General features: G+C 39.0%; 1 protein-coding gene across 3 annotated transcripts in view; it reads left to right on the top strand.

The window, feature by feature from the left end:
- Positions 1–605: 605 nt before the first annotated feature.
- The window catches only part of LOC128704087 (uncharacterized), a 111,824-nt gene continuing 94,487 nt past the window's right edge, over positions 606–17,942 (top strand). The window contains exons 1-4 of one of the 3 annotated variants that reach the window (XM_070099098.1): positions 606–744; positions 2,816–2,977; positions 10,347–10,423; positions 12,283–15,102. In XM_070099098.1, coding sequence (XP_069955199.1) covers positions 2,820–2,977; positions 10,347–10,423; positions 12,283–15,102 — 3,055 coding nt within the window. In that variant the 5' untranslated portion in view covers positions 606–744; positions 2,816–2,819. The remainder of the gene's footprint in view (positions 745–2,815; positions 2,978–10,346; positions 10,424–12,282; positions 15,103–17,942) is intronic. The other 2 variants (XM_070099100.1, XM_070099099.1) reach the window with 2 other exon arrangements.

A 17,942-nucleotide genomic window follows, 5' to 3' on the forward strand; every position in this document is an offset into this window, starting at 1 on the left:
GCCTATTTGTGATTGCAGGGGTCGAGTATAGCTCCTGGCCCACCCTCTTCGCTGATTGCTACTAGGTCCTCTCTCTCCCTGCCCCATGAGCTTTATCATACCTCGCCTTAAAATTATGTACTGTACTCTGTTGTATAGTGTAGGCTCTCAAGACTATTGTAAAAATTTATGTATGTAATGTACCGAGTATCTAAAATCCTAGATAAAAGGCTACTCATATGCTTACTACTACTAATAAGATATTACAAGGACCCCAGCGGAAATAACTCTGACATTTTTAGGTTATCCTGGGGAATTTACAGAAATGTTACTATGTATGATAATTGTACTTATGTGTACCTGAGCCTAATAAACTTACTTACTTACTTGCCAACTTACTTATTTATTTACTTACTTACTATAATATATATGTGATAATATCTGTATACCCTCAAGACAATATTTTTTTTGTACGCTATGTACGGAAAGTCAAAATAAAAACTTAATGTTTTGGATAACAGTGGCTTTATAAATATAAGAAACTACAGACGTAAAAAAACAATCCCAACAAGACAAATGCATCAAACAGGACAAGAAGCATTTTATTATCATTATATGAGAGGTATTGCGCATTGCATGTGTTGATGTTAGTGAAGGAGTGAGGCATTGTGGGAGCTGTGGCAGCGTTTGTTGTGATCATGTTATGATGATAACTCTCGTCTGCCTTCTCTCCCTTCATCACTGAGGACGTTATCTCTGATAACTGTGAGTACCGGGGGTGTTGCAGGTTGTAGGATGATGGGGGGGTTGTTGCAGGCTTCAGGATGACGGGAGAGAAGGCTTGGAGGGGGAGGTGAAGCCTCGCTGGGCACCTCTGTGATGGATGTCGCTCATTGTGCGTCTTGTGGCTACTAATTATGTCTGCTTGACACTGATGCTTGCTTTCAGGGGGTTGGGGGCCTTGATGTCGTCGCCGAGGAGCTCTTGATCCAAGGATTGGTCATGTTATTAAGTGTTGATGGAAACCTAGGTGCCTCCCAGTCGCTCTTTGATTCTATGGGTTTAGTGTCTCTCCGAGAATATTTAATAATTAAAATGTTAATTCTAAATTTATATTAACCCCTAATTAGGTATTAAGGAATACGTTACAATTTTTTTTTTGAATGATTAAAATGCAATGTTGCATTAATATTTCATGATGACATTAACTAGTATTAAAAGTGTTAAACAAATTTTTCATGATATAATTTGTCCTTATTGCAGCTTTTATTTTTTGTTAATTTTGTCTTTTTGTGTGTGTATACGTGTGTGTTGTATATCTTTTTTTTTTTTATTAGTATGAATGCTGAGTGACCTACCCGGTCAGGGTTCTCACTAAATGTCACCGCTTCCCATATCACCTTCGTCCACCTCATCACCACCTCTGTCCACCTCTCCACTGCTTTTTTTCAACTCTGTCCACCTCCCTGCCACTTTTTTCAACTCTGTCCACCTCCCTGCCACTTTTTTCAACTCTGTCCACCTCCCTGCCACTTTTTTCAACTCTGTCCACCTCCCTACCACTTTTTTCAACTCTGTCCACCTCCCTACCACTTTTTTCAACTCTGTTCACCTCCCTACCACTTTTTTCAACTCTGTTCACCTCCCTACCACTTTTTTCAACTCTGTTCACCTCCCTACCACTTTTTTCAACTCTCTCCACCTCCCTACCACTTTTTTCAACTCTGTCGACCTCCCTACCACTTTTTTCAACTGTCCACCTCCCTACCACTTTTTTCAACTCTGTCCACCTCCCTACCACTTTTTTCAACTCTGTCCACCTCCCTACCACTTTTTTCAACTGTCCACCTCCCTACCACTTTTTTCAACTCTGTCCACCTCCCTACCACTTTTTTCAACTCTGTCCACCTCCCTACCACTTTTTTCAACTCTATCCACCTCCCCACCACTTTCACCTCCATCCACCCCCCTACCACCACTTTCACCTCCATCCACCCCCCCTACCACCACTTTCACCTCCATCCACCCCCTACCACCTCTTTCACCTTCCTACCACCTCTTTCACCTTCCGACCACCTCTTTCACCTCTATCATTCACTGCAGAATGATCCTTTCAGATGGAGCTCCCTCTATGAAAATACCACTAAGTTAGTGTTTGCTTTATTCCTATTGTATCTCCTTTTATTATAACTGATTTCACATAGTTGAGTTACTAAGCTGTTTTAACTTTTCAGGTTTAAATAAGATGATGTTACAAGGACCCCTGTGGAAATAAGTTACTTTGATTTTTGGGGGAATACTTGTATGTACCTCTACCTAAATAAACTTGCTAATCCTAGATTGTCTACATAAGTGTGCTTTTTACATACCTGGAGTATACATGTATACATGCCCAGGCATTATATAGCCCGTATGGGTTTAATGCATCGGTGGCTTGTGGCCTGGTAGGTAACGTTATTGCTTCATGTGCTGAGTGTCCCTAGTTCAATCCCAAGCAAGGGTTAAAACATTGGGTGTGTTTCCTTACACCTGGTGTCCCATTCACCTATCAGGCAAGAAGGTACCTGGATGTTAGTCGACTGGTGTGGGTCACATCCTGGGAACAAGATTCAGGATCCTAATGGAAATAAGACGGACAGTCCCTCAATGATGCACTGCCTTTCTTGGGAAATCCTAAGTGGCCAATCCGAACAAATCTCACCACGATTACAGTGATAATGTGAAACTGCCCTCTTAGATGTGATTAATGTACAGTACAGTATAACTTGAATGTAATACATTTTTTGCAATTTACATCTGCAACAAATATGATTACGTATATTGCTTGTGGTTGCAGAGGCATGAGTCACCTGGAGAATGGCTCTGTGGTGTGGGTGCGGCTGGGGCAAGCATGGTGGCCAGGAACCATCACCACCGTTGCCAAATGCCCACCCGAGTATATCCAGGGACTCCGCAAGATGCCTCTAGCCATTGTTAAATTTTTCCATGAAAATGAATTGTAAGTATAGTACAGCTTCATAGAGTTAAGACTTTAAATTCTCCATGTTGCCAGCTGTTATTCTGTCTGTTGCCATTATGAACATCATTAACAACACAGAGCACTTAGAATGTGTACCTTACAAAGAAAGCAAATGATACTTTAATCAGTACACAAATAACCCGCACATAGAAGAGAGGAGCTTACGACAATGTTTCGGTCCAACTTGGACCATTTACAAAGTCACACTAACAGAAAGGAGAGGAGGAGGGAGTATATGTAGAAAGTCACTAACAGAAAGGAGAGGAGGAGGGAGTATATGTAGGCCAACAGACATGGCAGGAGCAAGAGAGGTAGTAGTGGAGGTAGTAGTAGTAGTAGTAGTAGTAGTAGTGGTGGAGTCAATCAAATGCTAAGAAAGAGGAGCACTGCTTGAATGTCTAGTCCAAAAGTTACATAGTGTACTAGAAGAATAACTTGTAGGAGTAATAATATGTAGAAGGTGCAGGGTGACTCCAGTCAAAGTAAGGATGATAATGCTGTACTATATTGAGATCAGAGATCCACAGCACTTCGTCTGTCTAATAGCAAATATAAAAAAAAATAATATCTAAACAAAGATAAATATTTCATAAAGGACTTATACAGGCTTTTGCAGTAGTTCCAGATAAGCTAGGTTGCTGGTGAAGCACTCTTGATCCAGGGAATTAAGAGCTATCCTTCCCTTCCTTGAATCAAGCCTGATAACCTCCAATTTCCCAGGTGCTGTATCAGTTCTAGGGGGTGTAGCATTTTCTTTTAAATACATACTGTAAAATAGCATAATACATAATCCAAATTGTGGGCTAATAATTAATTGTTTGAGCCATGTTATTGTAGTTCTTATTCATTTTAAAATTTAACTCTTAAGCCACCAGTTTCATACTTCCTTGCCATCAGCGTAGGCATGCTTCCTCTGCTTTCCATCTTTTAATGGATTCTGGTTTTCTGTGCCATCTTGGGACTGCCCCGGTGGCTCGGAGACCATTCTCACACCAAAAACTATTCAATTAAGTTGCCTCTGTTGCTTGTAATCCAGTTGGAATAACACGAAGTACAATTATGTATGGTCGGGTATCAGGTCTAGGTCTTGAGAGTCTCTACTAGGCTTATTTCTTATCCCTAGATCAGTGATTCCCATTTTTCATTACCAAGATTTGAAGCCACATTTTTCTTATAACCCAGTTAGTACTGATACTAAGTACCCCAGTGAACTGCTGTAGACTTATAGCATAATATTAAAGAAAACATTGGCAAAAATTACAAATACACTCATTTTTTAACAGAGTTCCAAGAATACATGTAGTAAGAATCTCAAAACTCGTCAAAGGTATATGAAAGGGTCGCAACCCAAATTGAGACCATGACCCAGGGTTTGGGAACCCATGCACTAGATCAAACTATCAACAGGGGGATAAATGTATGCTACAGTAGACCGTTATATTACGTGGTAGATATGTTTCTGAAAATGCCGTGTTAGGTAAATCCGTGTTAGATAAACTGAAGAACTTATGGGACAAAGAGGGTTACATTCCTGGGAGCCCCAAAAAAGCCAAACAATTTTTTTTAAACCTCTAGATCTTAATAAAAATGAAAGTGAATATGCAATTGTAGTTCATTGTTGTGATGTATTATGTTTTTCTACTGCTTAAGAATACAGAAGCAACGGAAATAATAGTAGTATTTCTTACCTTAAATTGTGGGTGCTGGTGTTTGTGGATGATTGTGGAGAGTTATGCTGTGGCCCTACTGGGCTGAGGTGGATGGTAAAAATTCTAGTACTGAAGTTGATGGTTGTACTGGAATGTGCATAAATTCTGTAATGGATTTCTGGCCTGTTTTACCCCACAGTACATTATGCAAGTGATGGTAAGGCATCAGCTGCTCTAGACACCATTTCAGAGTCATTTTCAGGGAAAAAGTCTAATTTTAAGTCAGTAAGTAAATCAGTCAAGTCAGTCAGCAAATCAGTCAAGTCAGTAAATCAGTCAGGCAGTTATTCATCACACAAACTCGTATATTTACCTCGTTCTTTTTAATTGCACAGTAACGCTTCATTACGGCCACAGGCTATCTCTTGTCTAATACCTCAGTTTTCTTTGTTAACTTTGTTAACACTTTCACCAACACTGGTATGCCTACTGGGTGCCATGAGTGCTTAGCAGATACAAGATATGGTAATTAAAAGATCAAAACACAATTCACAAACACAGCTAGCTCCTAAGATAGAATGGAACTGAACACATATTGATGAAGGCTGGGATGGTGGCGGTGGGAGTTTCGGGGGTGGCAAGGGATGACGAGAGGTCTCGTCCACTGACCAACAACAAGGTGGCAGCTTGAGCTGGGAAAATTTTTTCCGTGTCCGCGAACGGAACCGTGTAAAGTTAATTTTCCGAAGTGTTGTATAAAATTGTGCCACAATTTTTCAGTAGTGCAATAACCAAAACGTGGCAAATAAATCCGTGTAATATAACGGTCTATGTGGTAATGCTTCTCTCACACTGCTAGTATTGAGGCTCCATCACACCTTGGGATAAATGACCTACAAGGGTTTAGCACTTCACACAAAAGAAAATGGAGTAGTACACAAATAACTTGCACACAGAAGAAGCTTACAATGATGTTTCAGTTCGGCTTGAATCATTTACAAGTCACACCAACAGAAAAGAGTCAGGGAGCCAGTATATATATACAGTGGACCCCCGCATAACGATTACCTCCGAATGCGACCAATTATGTAAGTGTATTTATGTAAGTGCGTTTGTACGTGTATGTTTGGGGGTCTGAAATGGACTAATCTACTACACAATATTCCTTATGGGAATAAATTCGGTCAGTACTGGCACCTGAACATACTTATGGAGTGAAAAAATATCGTTAACCGGGGGTCCACTGTATATATATATATATATATAGGTGAGGGCAACAGGGAGGAGACAGAGAGAGGAAGAAAAAGTAATGTTAGTGGAAGTAGTAGTGGTAGTAAAAAAGTAGGGAAAAGTAGTTTTTGTGGCACAAGAGATAGAAAGGGAAGTGAAGAGAGGAAATAGTAGTGGTAGTAGCAATAGTAGTAGTCATGGAGTGCAGGTGGTAGTAATGGAATGGAGGCAGTAGTAGTAGTATTAGTGGTGGTGGTAGTATTAGTGGTAGTAATAGTATTATTATTATTAGTAGTAGGGCAAGTCTAAGACAAGAAAAATGAACAGTGCAGGAGAGCTAAGGGCCCACAAGGGGTAGGACCATAAACATGGGGGGAAATGAAACTGAAGGACAAAACACACTTAAGCAGAAGAAAGGAAAACAAAGAAAGAAATCAGAAAAAAAATAGGAAAGGAGAACAGGTAGGGAGAGGAGGAGAAGAGAGGGTCAGGTCGTTATGAGTGTTCTGAGGTTTGGAGCATATGACAATGTAATCATAAAGGAAGGTATCTACAGAGACAAAGTCAGGGCTAAGTTGTGTGTAAGGGATGCTTCAACAAGACGGCGACTGTGAAGGTTAGAAGTAGGGTAGAGTCCTGATCAGGGATAGGTATCCAGTATACACCTACCATCTGACTTACGACCTGCACAACATTCGACTTATGACCTTGTTTTGTATGCCAAATTTATGGGAAATAAACAACTGTTTGTGATGTACACAGTGTTTATCCTAAACCTTACAGTATAAAACACAGTACTAACAACATAAAAAGTAATGTAAAAAATGAAATACCAGAATAAAACAATAAAATAAAGTCTTTTAAAAAATGTGATGTTGATATTCAGTAGCAAGGCTCGACTTACGTCCATTTTGACTTACGACCATTTGGTCGGAACCAAGCTCGATCGTAAGTCGGATGCTGGGTGTATATTGTATGGCATTCCAGAGTGACTCTCCCAAGATTTACTAACAGAATACAGCTACTAGTAAAAAACTTCACAACGAATTATTACATTTGATTTGAGTTGGTTTGGTGAGGTGTTTATGAAATATTAGGTGACAAATGGTTTAAAAAGGTGCATGAGCAAACACTTGGACATATGTATTTATTAGAAAACATTTTGGTCCTGGGACCTTGTATTAAGGTCCCAGGACCAAAATGTTTTCTAATAAGTATGTTCTAATGTTTGCTCAGTTTCTTTCAAAACCACTTGCCATTATTGATTACCAAGCTGACAAAAGTGGTGAATAAAAAAGGTTGTAGTATATTGATTATTACAATTTGTACTGCTCTTCCCTTGAGGGGGTTACAAGATTTCTCTCTTTATTTATGATGCATAAAACAGGTCTTCATTTATATTTAACCCTTTGACTGTCGAAAGCCCCTTTCTGAAACTGTCATTCTATGTCGCATTATTTTTTGGAAAAAAAAAAAAAGATTTTTTTCTTATGAAATGATAGAGAATCTTTTCCTGATGGTAATGACACCAAAAGTACAAAATTTGGTCGAAAACTCACAGAATTACGCTCCTGCGAAGTTAGCAGTCTTGGCGACATATACGCATCAGCGATTTCGCCGACTTTGAGTCCTGTTTTTGGCCAATTCCAGTGTTCCAGTTGACCAAACTCATAGCTATTTCTTTAGAACTCCATTTTTTCTATCAGTTGAGTATGAGAAACCGCCCATATACCGATTTGAACTACCCAATAAAGTGGTCAGAAATTGGCAATTTGGCCAATTTCACGCAAATTAAAAAAGATGCCAATTTCAAAATAGGGTCCAGAATAAACAATGTAGACATTCTTGGTACTAAAATAACATATCCTCTGTTCATTAGTCATGTCTCTAGGCCCCTTTTATATTACTATTGTTTTCTATTTTGATTTTTTATTCATACAAAAAATACAAAATTTACTGCTTTGCAGACTACTGCATTATTGTAAAAATGGTATAAATAATATCAGTGCACTAGTGAAAGAATATTAGACTCCCCAGTTGACGTGTATTGGACGTGTGGTGTGATTTGCTTACTCCTGAACATTGGTAAAAATCGAACATTTCCGCTACTTTGAGCTCAATTTCAAGGTCGTTTTCATCGTGAAACTAATTAAAATCATCTCTATTTCTGTAATATGTTTTCCATTTTATCACCTGAGACCATGAAAATGAGAATACAGTGGGCTCTCGACCAACGATATTAATCCGTTCCTGAGAGCTCTTCGTTAGTCGAAATTATTGTTAGTCGAGTTAATTTTCCCCATAAGAAATAATGGAAATCAAATTAATCCGTTCCTGACACCCCAAAGTATTGAAAAAAAAAATTTTTGCCACATGAAATATTAATTTTAATACACACAAACTAAAGAAGACATGTACAGTTACATGACACTTACCTTTATTGAAGCTCTGGTGATGATTGATGGGATGGGAGGAGGGGAGAGTGTGAATGGTGTTAGTGTTTAGAAGGGGAATCCCCTTCCATTAGGACTTGAGGTGTCAAGTCCTTTTCCGGGGTTACTTCCCTTCTTTTAATGGCACTAGGACCAGCTTGAGAGTCACTGGACCTCTGTCGCACAACATATCTGTCCATAGAGCTGTGTACCTCCCATTCCTTTATGATTTGTCTAAAATGGGCCACAACATTATCATTGTAATAGTCACCAGCACGGCTTGCAATAGCTGTGTTAGGGTTATTTTCATCCATAAAGGTTTGCAGTTCAACCCACTTTGCACACATTTCCTTAATCTTTGAAGTAGGCACAATGGATTCCACAACTGGCATAGGCGTTTCAGGGTTAGCCCCAAACCCTTCAAAATCTTTCTTAATTTCCATACTAATTCTCACCCTTTTTATCACAGGGATGGCACTAGAAGCTTTCTTGGGGCCCATGGTGACTTATTTTGCAGGTGCAATCACTAAAAATGCTGTGATAACGTGAAATGTTCCGATTGTATGTTTGGATGTGACCGCGGTAGCTAGCTTGTAAACACTGCGCAGACCACACGTGGACGCGTCTCGAACGGAACAAATCGCATTGGTCGAGTTTTTTAGCGCTAGTCGAGGCAAAATTTTTGCGTTAAAATGTATCGCTAGTCGGATTTAACGTTATATGATGCCATCGTTGGTCGAGGGTCCACTGTACAACGATAAATACTATACGAAAATACACCTCAAAGTCAGTGTTTTAATCCAAAAACACGGTCGTTTTTTTTTTCTCATTATGCGCTGCGTGCTGCAGGATTTTTTTATGTGGTGCACACTGACCACACAGACCCATTCTCTCACATGTGGGCCTACCAGCTTTCTCCTGCTTGATTTGAAGCCACTAGAATTTATGCGTATCAATACGTCCGAAACACTGGCTTGTAAGACGTATATATACGACCAAAACAGTCAAAGGGTAAAGAAAAAAATGTTACTGAGGTTGTGTAAAATGTTCTTTGGGTACTCTCTTCAAGGAGAGTTCTTGTTGCTGTTGAAGGACTTGATTCAGGGAATTGGAGCTGCCCTATTTGTCCTTGGAGCAAATCTGATTAAGCTCTATTTCACAGGCATCTTTTAACCATATTGGTTTAGCATTTTTGCCTGTGCACTGTTATATAATAGTAATAGGATGGTAAACAGCAACTGCCCAGGAAGGTAGTACTACCATCCTGCCAAGTGAGTGTGAAACAGAAACATGTAATTGTTTTACCTGATAGTAGGATTGCTGGTGTCTTTTTTGTCTCATGAACACACAGGATAACAGGTATATCTTGCTACTTCAACTTACACTTAGGTCACATTACACGTGCATGTACCTGCATATATATTTACACACCCATCTGGGTTTTCTTCTGTTTTTCTTTATAGTTCTTGTTCTTTATTTCCTCTAATCTCCTTGGGGATAGTGGAACAGAATTCTTTCTCTGTAAGCCATGCATGTCGTAAGAGGCAACTAACATGCTAGGAGCAAAGGGCTAGTAAACCCCTTCTCCTGTATACATTACTAAAGTTAAAAAGAGAAATTTTCATTTTTCTTTCTATGCTACCCTGCCTTGGTGGGATACAGCCGATTTGTTGAAAGAAGAAAGAAGACAAATAATATAATAATAATATTAATATAATAATACTTTTGTCTTCATGGGGAAGTGGAACAGAATTCTTCCTCCATAAGCCATGTGTGTCGTAAGAGACGACTAACATGCTGGGAACAAGAGGCTAGTAACCCCTTCTCCTGTATACATTACTAAAGTTAAAAAGAGAAACTTTTGTTTTCTCTTTGGACTACCCTGCTTTGGTGGGATATGGCCGGTTTGTTGAGAGAAGAGGAATAATAATACTCTTGATGATTCCTTGGTTCTTGGTAGGAATTATAATGTAAAGAGTAGTCAGTGAATTTCTTTATGGTTAGTGTGATTACATATTTACTTTTTCATAATTTCAGTCAAGATGTTCACAAATCAGAGCACATATTCCCATATAACTGTGAGCGCAAAGAAGAATTCATCAGGAGAGGACAATGTAAGTAATAAAAAATTGCTTTATTAGGTTATATTTTTAGATTACCTATAGCTTAAGTGCATTTTTTTTAGTTTTACATTTGTATGTACAAGCTTTGATGTGTGTGTACAGCAAGATATGTACACAGCTATATTATATGTATGCAGAGCTGTATGTATCCAAAGCTACATTTTATGTATACAGAGCTACATTATAGGTATACAAAGCTACATTATAGGTATACAAAGCTACATTATATGTACACAAAACTACATCTATGCAAAGCTACATTTTATGTATGCAATGCTACATTTTATGTATGCAAAGCTACATTTTATGTATGCAAAGCAACATTATATGTATGCAAAGTTACAGTATGTGCAACCATTGTTTGCATCCCATTTTTTAAAGATAGGTATGGTCATGACTTTATTTAATTATTTAATGTTTCAGAGCAGTGTTTACTAAATTTTTGCTCAGATACATGTACTGTCAAGGATGTTGATGCTAGTGAAGGACTCTTGATCCAAACAATTGGAGTTAATCCCTCCTCTTCTCTCCCTCCTTAGATCAAACCTAATTATCTTCCATGCCCCAAGCACCATATATATAACTCTTTCAGTTTTAACACAACTGCGAATATACAGTGGAACCCCTGATTTCGTCCCTAATCCGTTCCAGAAGGTCCATCTCAGTACGAAACGGAGACTAATGAAATGGGTAAATGAACATTTAGCATCACACTTACCTTTATTGAAGACTCTTGTTAGGGTATGGATGGCAAGGAGGGGGAAAGGGAGGAGGAGCAGAGGTTATTGTTTGGAAGAGGAATCCCCCTCCATAAGGACTTCAGGTCTTAAAACCCTATCTGGGATTACTTCCCTTCTTTGTCTTTTACTGGCACTGGACCCCTGTCACACTAAAAATCTGTCCAGAGAGCTCTGTTTCTGGCATCTCTTCAAGATTTGCCTAAAATGGGAGAAGATATTGTCACTGAATATGTTGCAGATACGGCTTGTATCAACATGGTGGTGGTTTATTTCGCAGTCGCACTCAATAAGCAAGCACAAAAAACACTGGATTATTACAAAATGTTTCGGATGAATGCTCACTTAACCAGTGACAGAGCCAGACTGAGACACGTACACATGAGTGGTGGCATCCTGAGCGGGCGGATGCGTCTGATACGGGCGATTTCAGGGACGAGGTACAATATCCGGAGTAAAATTTCACCAAGAAAAGTGGTCGAAATCTGAATTGTACGATATCCAGTGCCGACAGAATCCAGGGTTCCACCGTACCAGTGATTATAATTTTCCCCCACAACTATTTTTTCTTAAAATACTGATAGTATTCTACCAAAAAATAAAGTAAGATCCTTGTCAGGAAAAGGAGCTGCTTTGTTTTGGTGGGTTTAATGACCTCCCAGAATGTACTAGGATCAGTGTGGTTTGTTTCAGCTCCTTAACATGACTACACCTACCATCTGACTTACGACCTGCTCGACTTACGACCACTCGACTTACGACTGTGTTTTTTATGCCAAATTTCTGGGAAATAAACAACTATTTGTGTTGCACACAGTATTAATCCTAAACCTTACAGTATAAAATATAGTACTAACAACATAAAAAGTAAAGTAAAACATGAAATACCAAAATAAAACAATAAAATAAAGTCATTACAAAAATGATTTGTTGACATTTAGTAGTAAAGTTCGACTTACGACCGGTTTCTCGGAATCAAACTCGGTCGTAAGTCGGATGGTAGGTGTATTTTACTAACCAAGTGTTTTATGTTGACCAATTTTGGAACAGTTAAATTATCATGTATATTACACGCTCAGAATTATGTGGACTAATAAGTATTTTGTATTCCAGGTATCAACAGAAACCAGAGTCATGGAGAAGTGGATCTGTTAACCAAATTTGAAGCAGACGTAGTGACTGCTGAGAAGCTAACAGGAGGGGACATGAACATCCTACAGACCTTGGGCGAGGTTGCGGGTAAGCGCAGAATAGACTATAGTGACCTGGGTTTTGGATCGCCGAAACTTAAGAAGAAAAAAGAGGAGGGTGTCAAGAGGGGATCAGATATTGGGCAAGCTGTTGTGTACAAGATGGTTGGCAGCAGAAGTGTGGGTAATAAGCTGCAGAGGGTTGTGATTGAACATAAGGTGCGTATTCTTGAGCAGCCTAGGAGAGAGAATGCTGAAGAAGATATGCGTACTGCATCAAAATGGTTCAAGTGTTCTAGGTGTGGTTTTACATGTACCAGATTGAATGTAATTATTTGGCACAATAAAGCACACATAAACAAGGTTTTTAATTATGATACAGGTATCAAGATACCTGGGAGAAGGAAAAGAAAACAAGGTACCCCAAAATCAAACAAAGATTCGAAAAAGAAGGCCAAAACTGCAAAAGGTAAAGAGAATTTGGACCATGCACACACCAATGGGGAAATATCAGGTTCTAAGAAGGACATTCAAGATACACAGCAACTATTGATGGATTGGGATGATGATGATGATGATGGAATGGATGGTGAAAGATCTAAAACCCTTCCTGGAGGCTTAGATAAAGAGGAAACAAATAATAATTCAGATGATGGCTACAGTGACATTGAGGATTATCCTCCTCCACAGCCAAAGTATGAAAGAAGACCCATGCCAAAGGCTTCTGATGTCAATTCTGCATTTGATGCTCTGCTTGCAGCCACACCTGCAAATCCAGTTACTCCCTCCTCCAGTCAGACTTCAAATTACATAAATAATGATTCGGATAGTGATTACAGTGACTGGGAAAAATATTATGCAAGGGATTCTGGGTCAGGGTCTGAAGACGAAGAAGTGGAGCAAGAGAGTGACATTAAGTCTCTCTGTGAAGGGAAGGAAGGAAAGGCAGAGGGAGGTGAGGATGCAAATTCTCAGGCAAAACAGGAAGAAAAGGATAATGTTGCAGTGTGTGTAAGAGCAGAACCCGTAGGTGAAACAGACCATGAGGAGCATATGGAAAATACTCCATCACCTAAAATTGATAATGTAGAAGATGGCAAATCTCGATTCCATAGTTACAATTATCAACAAGAGGAGCTGACCCCAGAGCCTGAGGAAGATGAAATAAAACAAAGCACTTTAAACACACATTATGAACCAACAGAGAATATAGGTGAACCAACAGAGAATATAGGTGAACCAACAGAGAATACAGGTGAACCAACAGAGAATATAGGTGAACCAACAGAGAATATAGGTGAACCAACAGAGAATACAGGTGAATCAACAAACTATACCAGTGAAGCTGTGGAAGAGAATGGTGAACCATCAGAAATTACAAACGAATCTACTGACGTGAATGAACTGTCTCATTATACTGATAGATCACCTGAAGATGTTGATAAATCATACGATGAGGTTGAGAAACCTCCTGAAGTTAGTCATGAATCGACTGAGGTTAGTCAAGAACCCAGTGAAGGTATTTTTGAATCCAGTGAAAGTATTTTTGAACCAAGCAAAGATATTTTTGAATCAACACAAAACACTGATAAATTAGTGGAAGACACTGATAAACCAGCAGAAGACACAGATAAAACAGAAGATGCTGATGAAAAAGCAAAAGGTACTGATAAACCAGCAAAAGACATTTATGAGCCAGCAGAAGACATTTATGAGCCAGCAGATGAAATTTATGAACCAGCAGAAGACAGCTATGAGCCAGCAGATGAGACTGATAAATCAGAAGACACTTATGAACCAGCAGAAGTCACATACGAACCAGCAGAAGCTGATAAGCCACCGGAAGAGGTTTACAAACCAGTTGAATGCCTTGAACCAATTGAAGACTCTTCAGATGATAAAGAAGATGCCTTTAGTGGTACTGCAGCTGAAGACAGTGTTGCACCACATGATCACTCTAATCCTTTAGATGAATATTCAGAAGAACCAGATGATCGTACTTGTGAATTGTCCATTTGCCAGCCTGTTGAGGAGACCAATGAGTCAAGCAATGACATTGAACAACTAACTCAAAATATTGACAAATTAAATAAAAATATAGAGGAATTTACACAAAATCTTAATGTCACTCTGGCTGAGAGTGCAGCAGTTGTTGATAATGCTCATGAAATGAGAGTGAAAGAGAGTAGGTATGAATCTGTGGAGAGTATTTCTGATTCAGTTTCTTATGCCCCAGAGCCCCCACACTCAAAGACAGACACTGAACTTGAAGATGCGGTCGATCCAGGGAAGACAAGTGATGTTCCAACACCCTCAAGTTCAGGTACAACTTATATGTTGGTAGCAGTAGATGCTCATGGTAACACTGTGCCTACTGTTCCTACACCAGCTCTTAGTGAGGGCGGTAATGACCTTGTAGCTGTGGAAGCTACCATGGAGGATGGTACTACGCGCACACTATACATAGATCCTTCACAGTTGGGCCCAAATGTAGACTTAAATAATTTAATGCTTCATATTGATTCAAGTGGTCAGGAGCATGTTATCATCCCATCATCATCGTCGTCCGATTCAGAAACTCCAAGTCAAGAATTACCCTCGACAAATACCCACGACCTTCAAAGTATTTCAGAGACCTCAAATACAGAAGTACCATATCCAGCCGAAACACATGGCTATGATCAGATGAATTATGTAGAACCCACAAGGGCTGATCATTACAGCCCTGCTCGGCCAGAAGAGGGTGAGAGTTCATGAACTAGAAGGTGCTCCTAGAAAGTACTCTGTGACTTTTGATTCACTATCTTAGTTCATTCTGTGTGATGAACCTAGTAGTTCTAACAAAAAGTTGATTTCTCCTTCCTTCTGGAATATTGTATTATTGTGTTGAATATGCCCCATTTAGGAGTACTGTACTGTTATGATTGGGGTATTCAGTATAGACATATGCTCACTACATTACAAAGTTGTATGTGGTTGGTATTGCAAGAGGGTTTAGTGTTTAGTAGATAAGTATGCATGTTGGATAGTACAATTTCAGAGATAGTCACTAAATTCTTGTATGTAAAAATGCAGTACTAGTATGTAAATTTTTCATAAAGTGCACTAACCCAGATTTCCACAATAAGACTTCAGCATTAGATTTTTGTACTCTTAAGAATCGTTGAATGTAGCATTCATTCATACTTCATTATTAGTTCTATTTTTATAGTTATATTTCTAGTTGCATAGTAGATAGAAATATTTTTTTTTCTACTTCCCCTCTACAGAGTGTTTTCCTTTCATTTTAGTGAGTAGATATAGCACTTTTTGAGTTAAAAGTGCAGTAATCACCATGTTTGACATTGTCATAAATATTAGACATCATATTCTCCTTACAATTTTTTATTTCTGGTAGTATGGGCAAGCCTACATTGGTCTCAGTTTTGAGCTTTCTCTTGTAGCTATTCTGGTTGCTATCATTTATCTTTTTAGACAGACTTGTTAAGATCATTTGTAATTTTAGGGTGATTATTATAGGAAAATATACACCCTATGTATTTATAAAAAAGAAGTACAAAATCAATAATGACTTATAAATTTTATTATTGCAGCTGATATTTAATTTTGTATCAGTTTTGATATGAACAACTTTATGATAGAAGACTTAATACTCTCGTCTATTATCTTAAGAAATATTTTAACTTTTTTTGGTGTTGAAAAATATACAGTAAATCCTCACAGCGTGCTGGTTACATTCCTGAAAATTGATGCCTTTAGAAAAAATAGTATTGCATGAGGTGAAGAACATGTGGGAAATGGGGGCAACTCCAGACACCTTCAAATTTGCCAGGCAACTTTTTAAAATTTTACAGGGTAAAAATTCCTAGTTCAGTTTATCTTACATATTAGTTATTGCTTGTTAGCATGGAAATGTGTGGAAAAGGTTTTTGTAGCTCTTCTGGGCTGAGGTGGTTGGCTATGATTCTTGTGTTGATTTGGATGCAGAGTTGTCAGTAGTTGATGGTTGTACTGGAATGCTCAAGTATTCCCTAATGCTTCTCTGTTTCTGTTTTACCTTGCAGGACTTTATATAAGTGATAAGGTATAATCACCTGCTGCAGAACCCACTTCACAGTAATGCTTCTAGACATGTCAGGGTCCTGTTCAGTGAATATAACTGCAAATTTACCAATACATATAAGAAAGTGCTTGTGTAGTTGTTGCAGTATTAACTATTTACCTCCAGGTTCCTCCTCATCCTCTTCATTCATCTGTATCTCCTGTGGATTGAGGTCCAGTAATTCTTGTGTAGTTGGTTCTTCATCTTCTAAGAGTTCATTTACATCTTCATTCATATCTCAGTTCTTGCCAGACTCAATTTCCTGGGCCTCATTTCTTGCTGAGGGGGGTACAACCAGAGAAATTATTTTCCACAAAGCCATAATTAACTCTAGCCTTGATTAATGGTTGATTATATACCTTGACCTATGCTCTGGTACACCAGTCTCAGAGCTATCATTCAATGTTGTGATGTGTTTTTCCATTATCTTGAGTGTGTGGTAGCACTCAGTATTTCTTAATTACTCGATCCAGTGGCTGTATCAGTCACTGCAGGAATAAAATAATATATGACCCATTCAAAAGACAGGGCCTCAATTATTCAAGCTGCCTTGTTAGGCTGCCAAACAACAGGCAAACAAAGTTTTGTCTTGAACTTGTCAAGCTTTTACGGCTCACATTGTGCCTGTAAAGCACCTAAATTACTGGGAACACCTGCAAGTTTTGAACATGTATTCACTGGAGCAGAGGAGAGAGAGAGGGAGATACATGATAATATATATCTGGAAAATACTCGTGGGCCTGGTCCTAAATCTGCACACTGCCATAACAACATACTGGTGAGATATAGGAGTAAGTGTAAAATAAACCCAGTGAGGAGCAGGGGGTGCAGTGGGGACAATAGGGGAACACTATCAACATCTGGGGTCCCAGATTATTCAACATCTTACCAGAAGATATCAGAAACACGGCTGGGACAAGTGTAGAAGCCTTCAAGAGGAAGCTGGACAAGTATCTTCACCAGGTGCCAGATCAACCAGGCTGTGATGGATATGTGGGACAGCAGGCCTCCAGCAGCAACAGCCTGGTTGACCAGGCAAGCACCAGATGAGCCTGGCCCATGGCTGGGCTCAGAGAGTAGATTAACTCTCGAAACTCTTCAAAGGTAAGCATGAGGATTCTCTACACAGTAAATAAGCATGACCCTGGACCTGAAATCACCTGTGGTATTTGGACAGCTAAGCAAGCTGAAGTGATCCTTGGCTGCCGTAACTCCAGGTGCAAATATTTCTTGCTTCTAATGTAAGGTCTTGACAGTATATGCTTCATATACAGCCCTGGTTTTTCAGCATTGAACACTTGATCAGTATTGTAACCATTCATGGAAATAATTTTGCACTTAATAAGAAAGAATGGATGGTGGCACTTCTGTTTATTCATTGACAGTTGTTCATTGCAGCTTTTCTTGAGTTTACATATTGTACACTGTTGTGAATTCTCACCCTTCTTCTCATACAGCTTTATAATAAACTATCTGAATAC

Source organism: Cherax quadricarinatus, chromosome 66 (assembly GCF_038502225.1).
Source record: "Cherax quadricarinatus isolate ZL_2023a chromosome 66, ASM3850222v1, whole genome shotgun sequence".
Taxonomy (NCBI): domain Eukaryota; kingdom Metazoa; phylum Arthropoda; class Malacostraca; order Decapoda; family Parastacidae; genus Cherax; species Cherax quadricarinatus.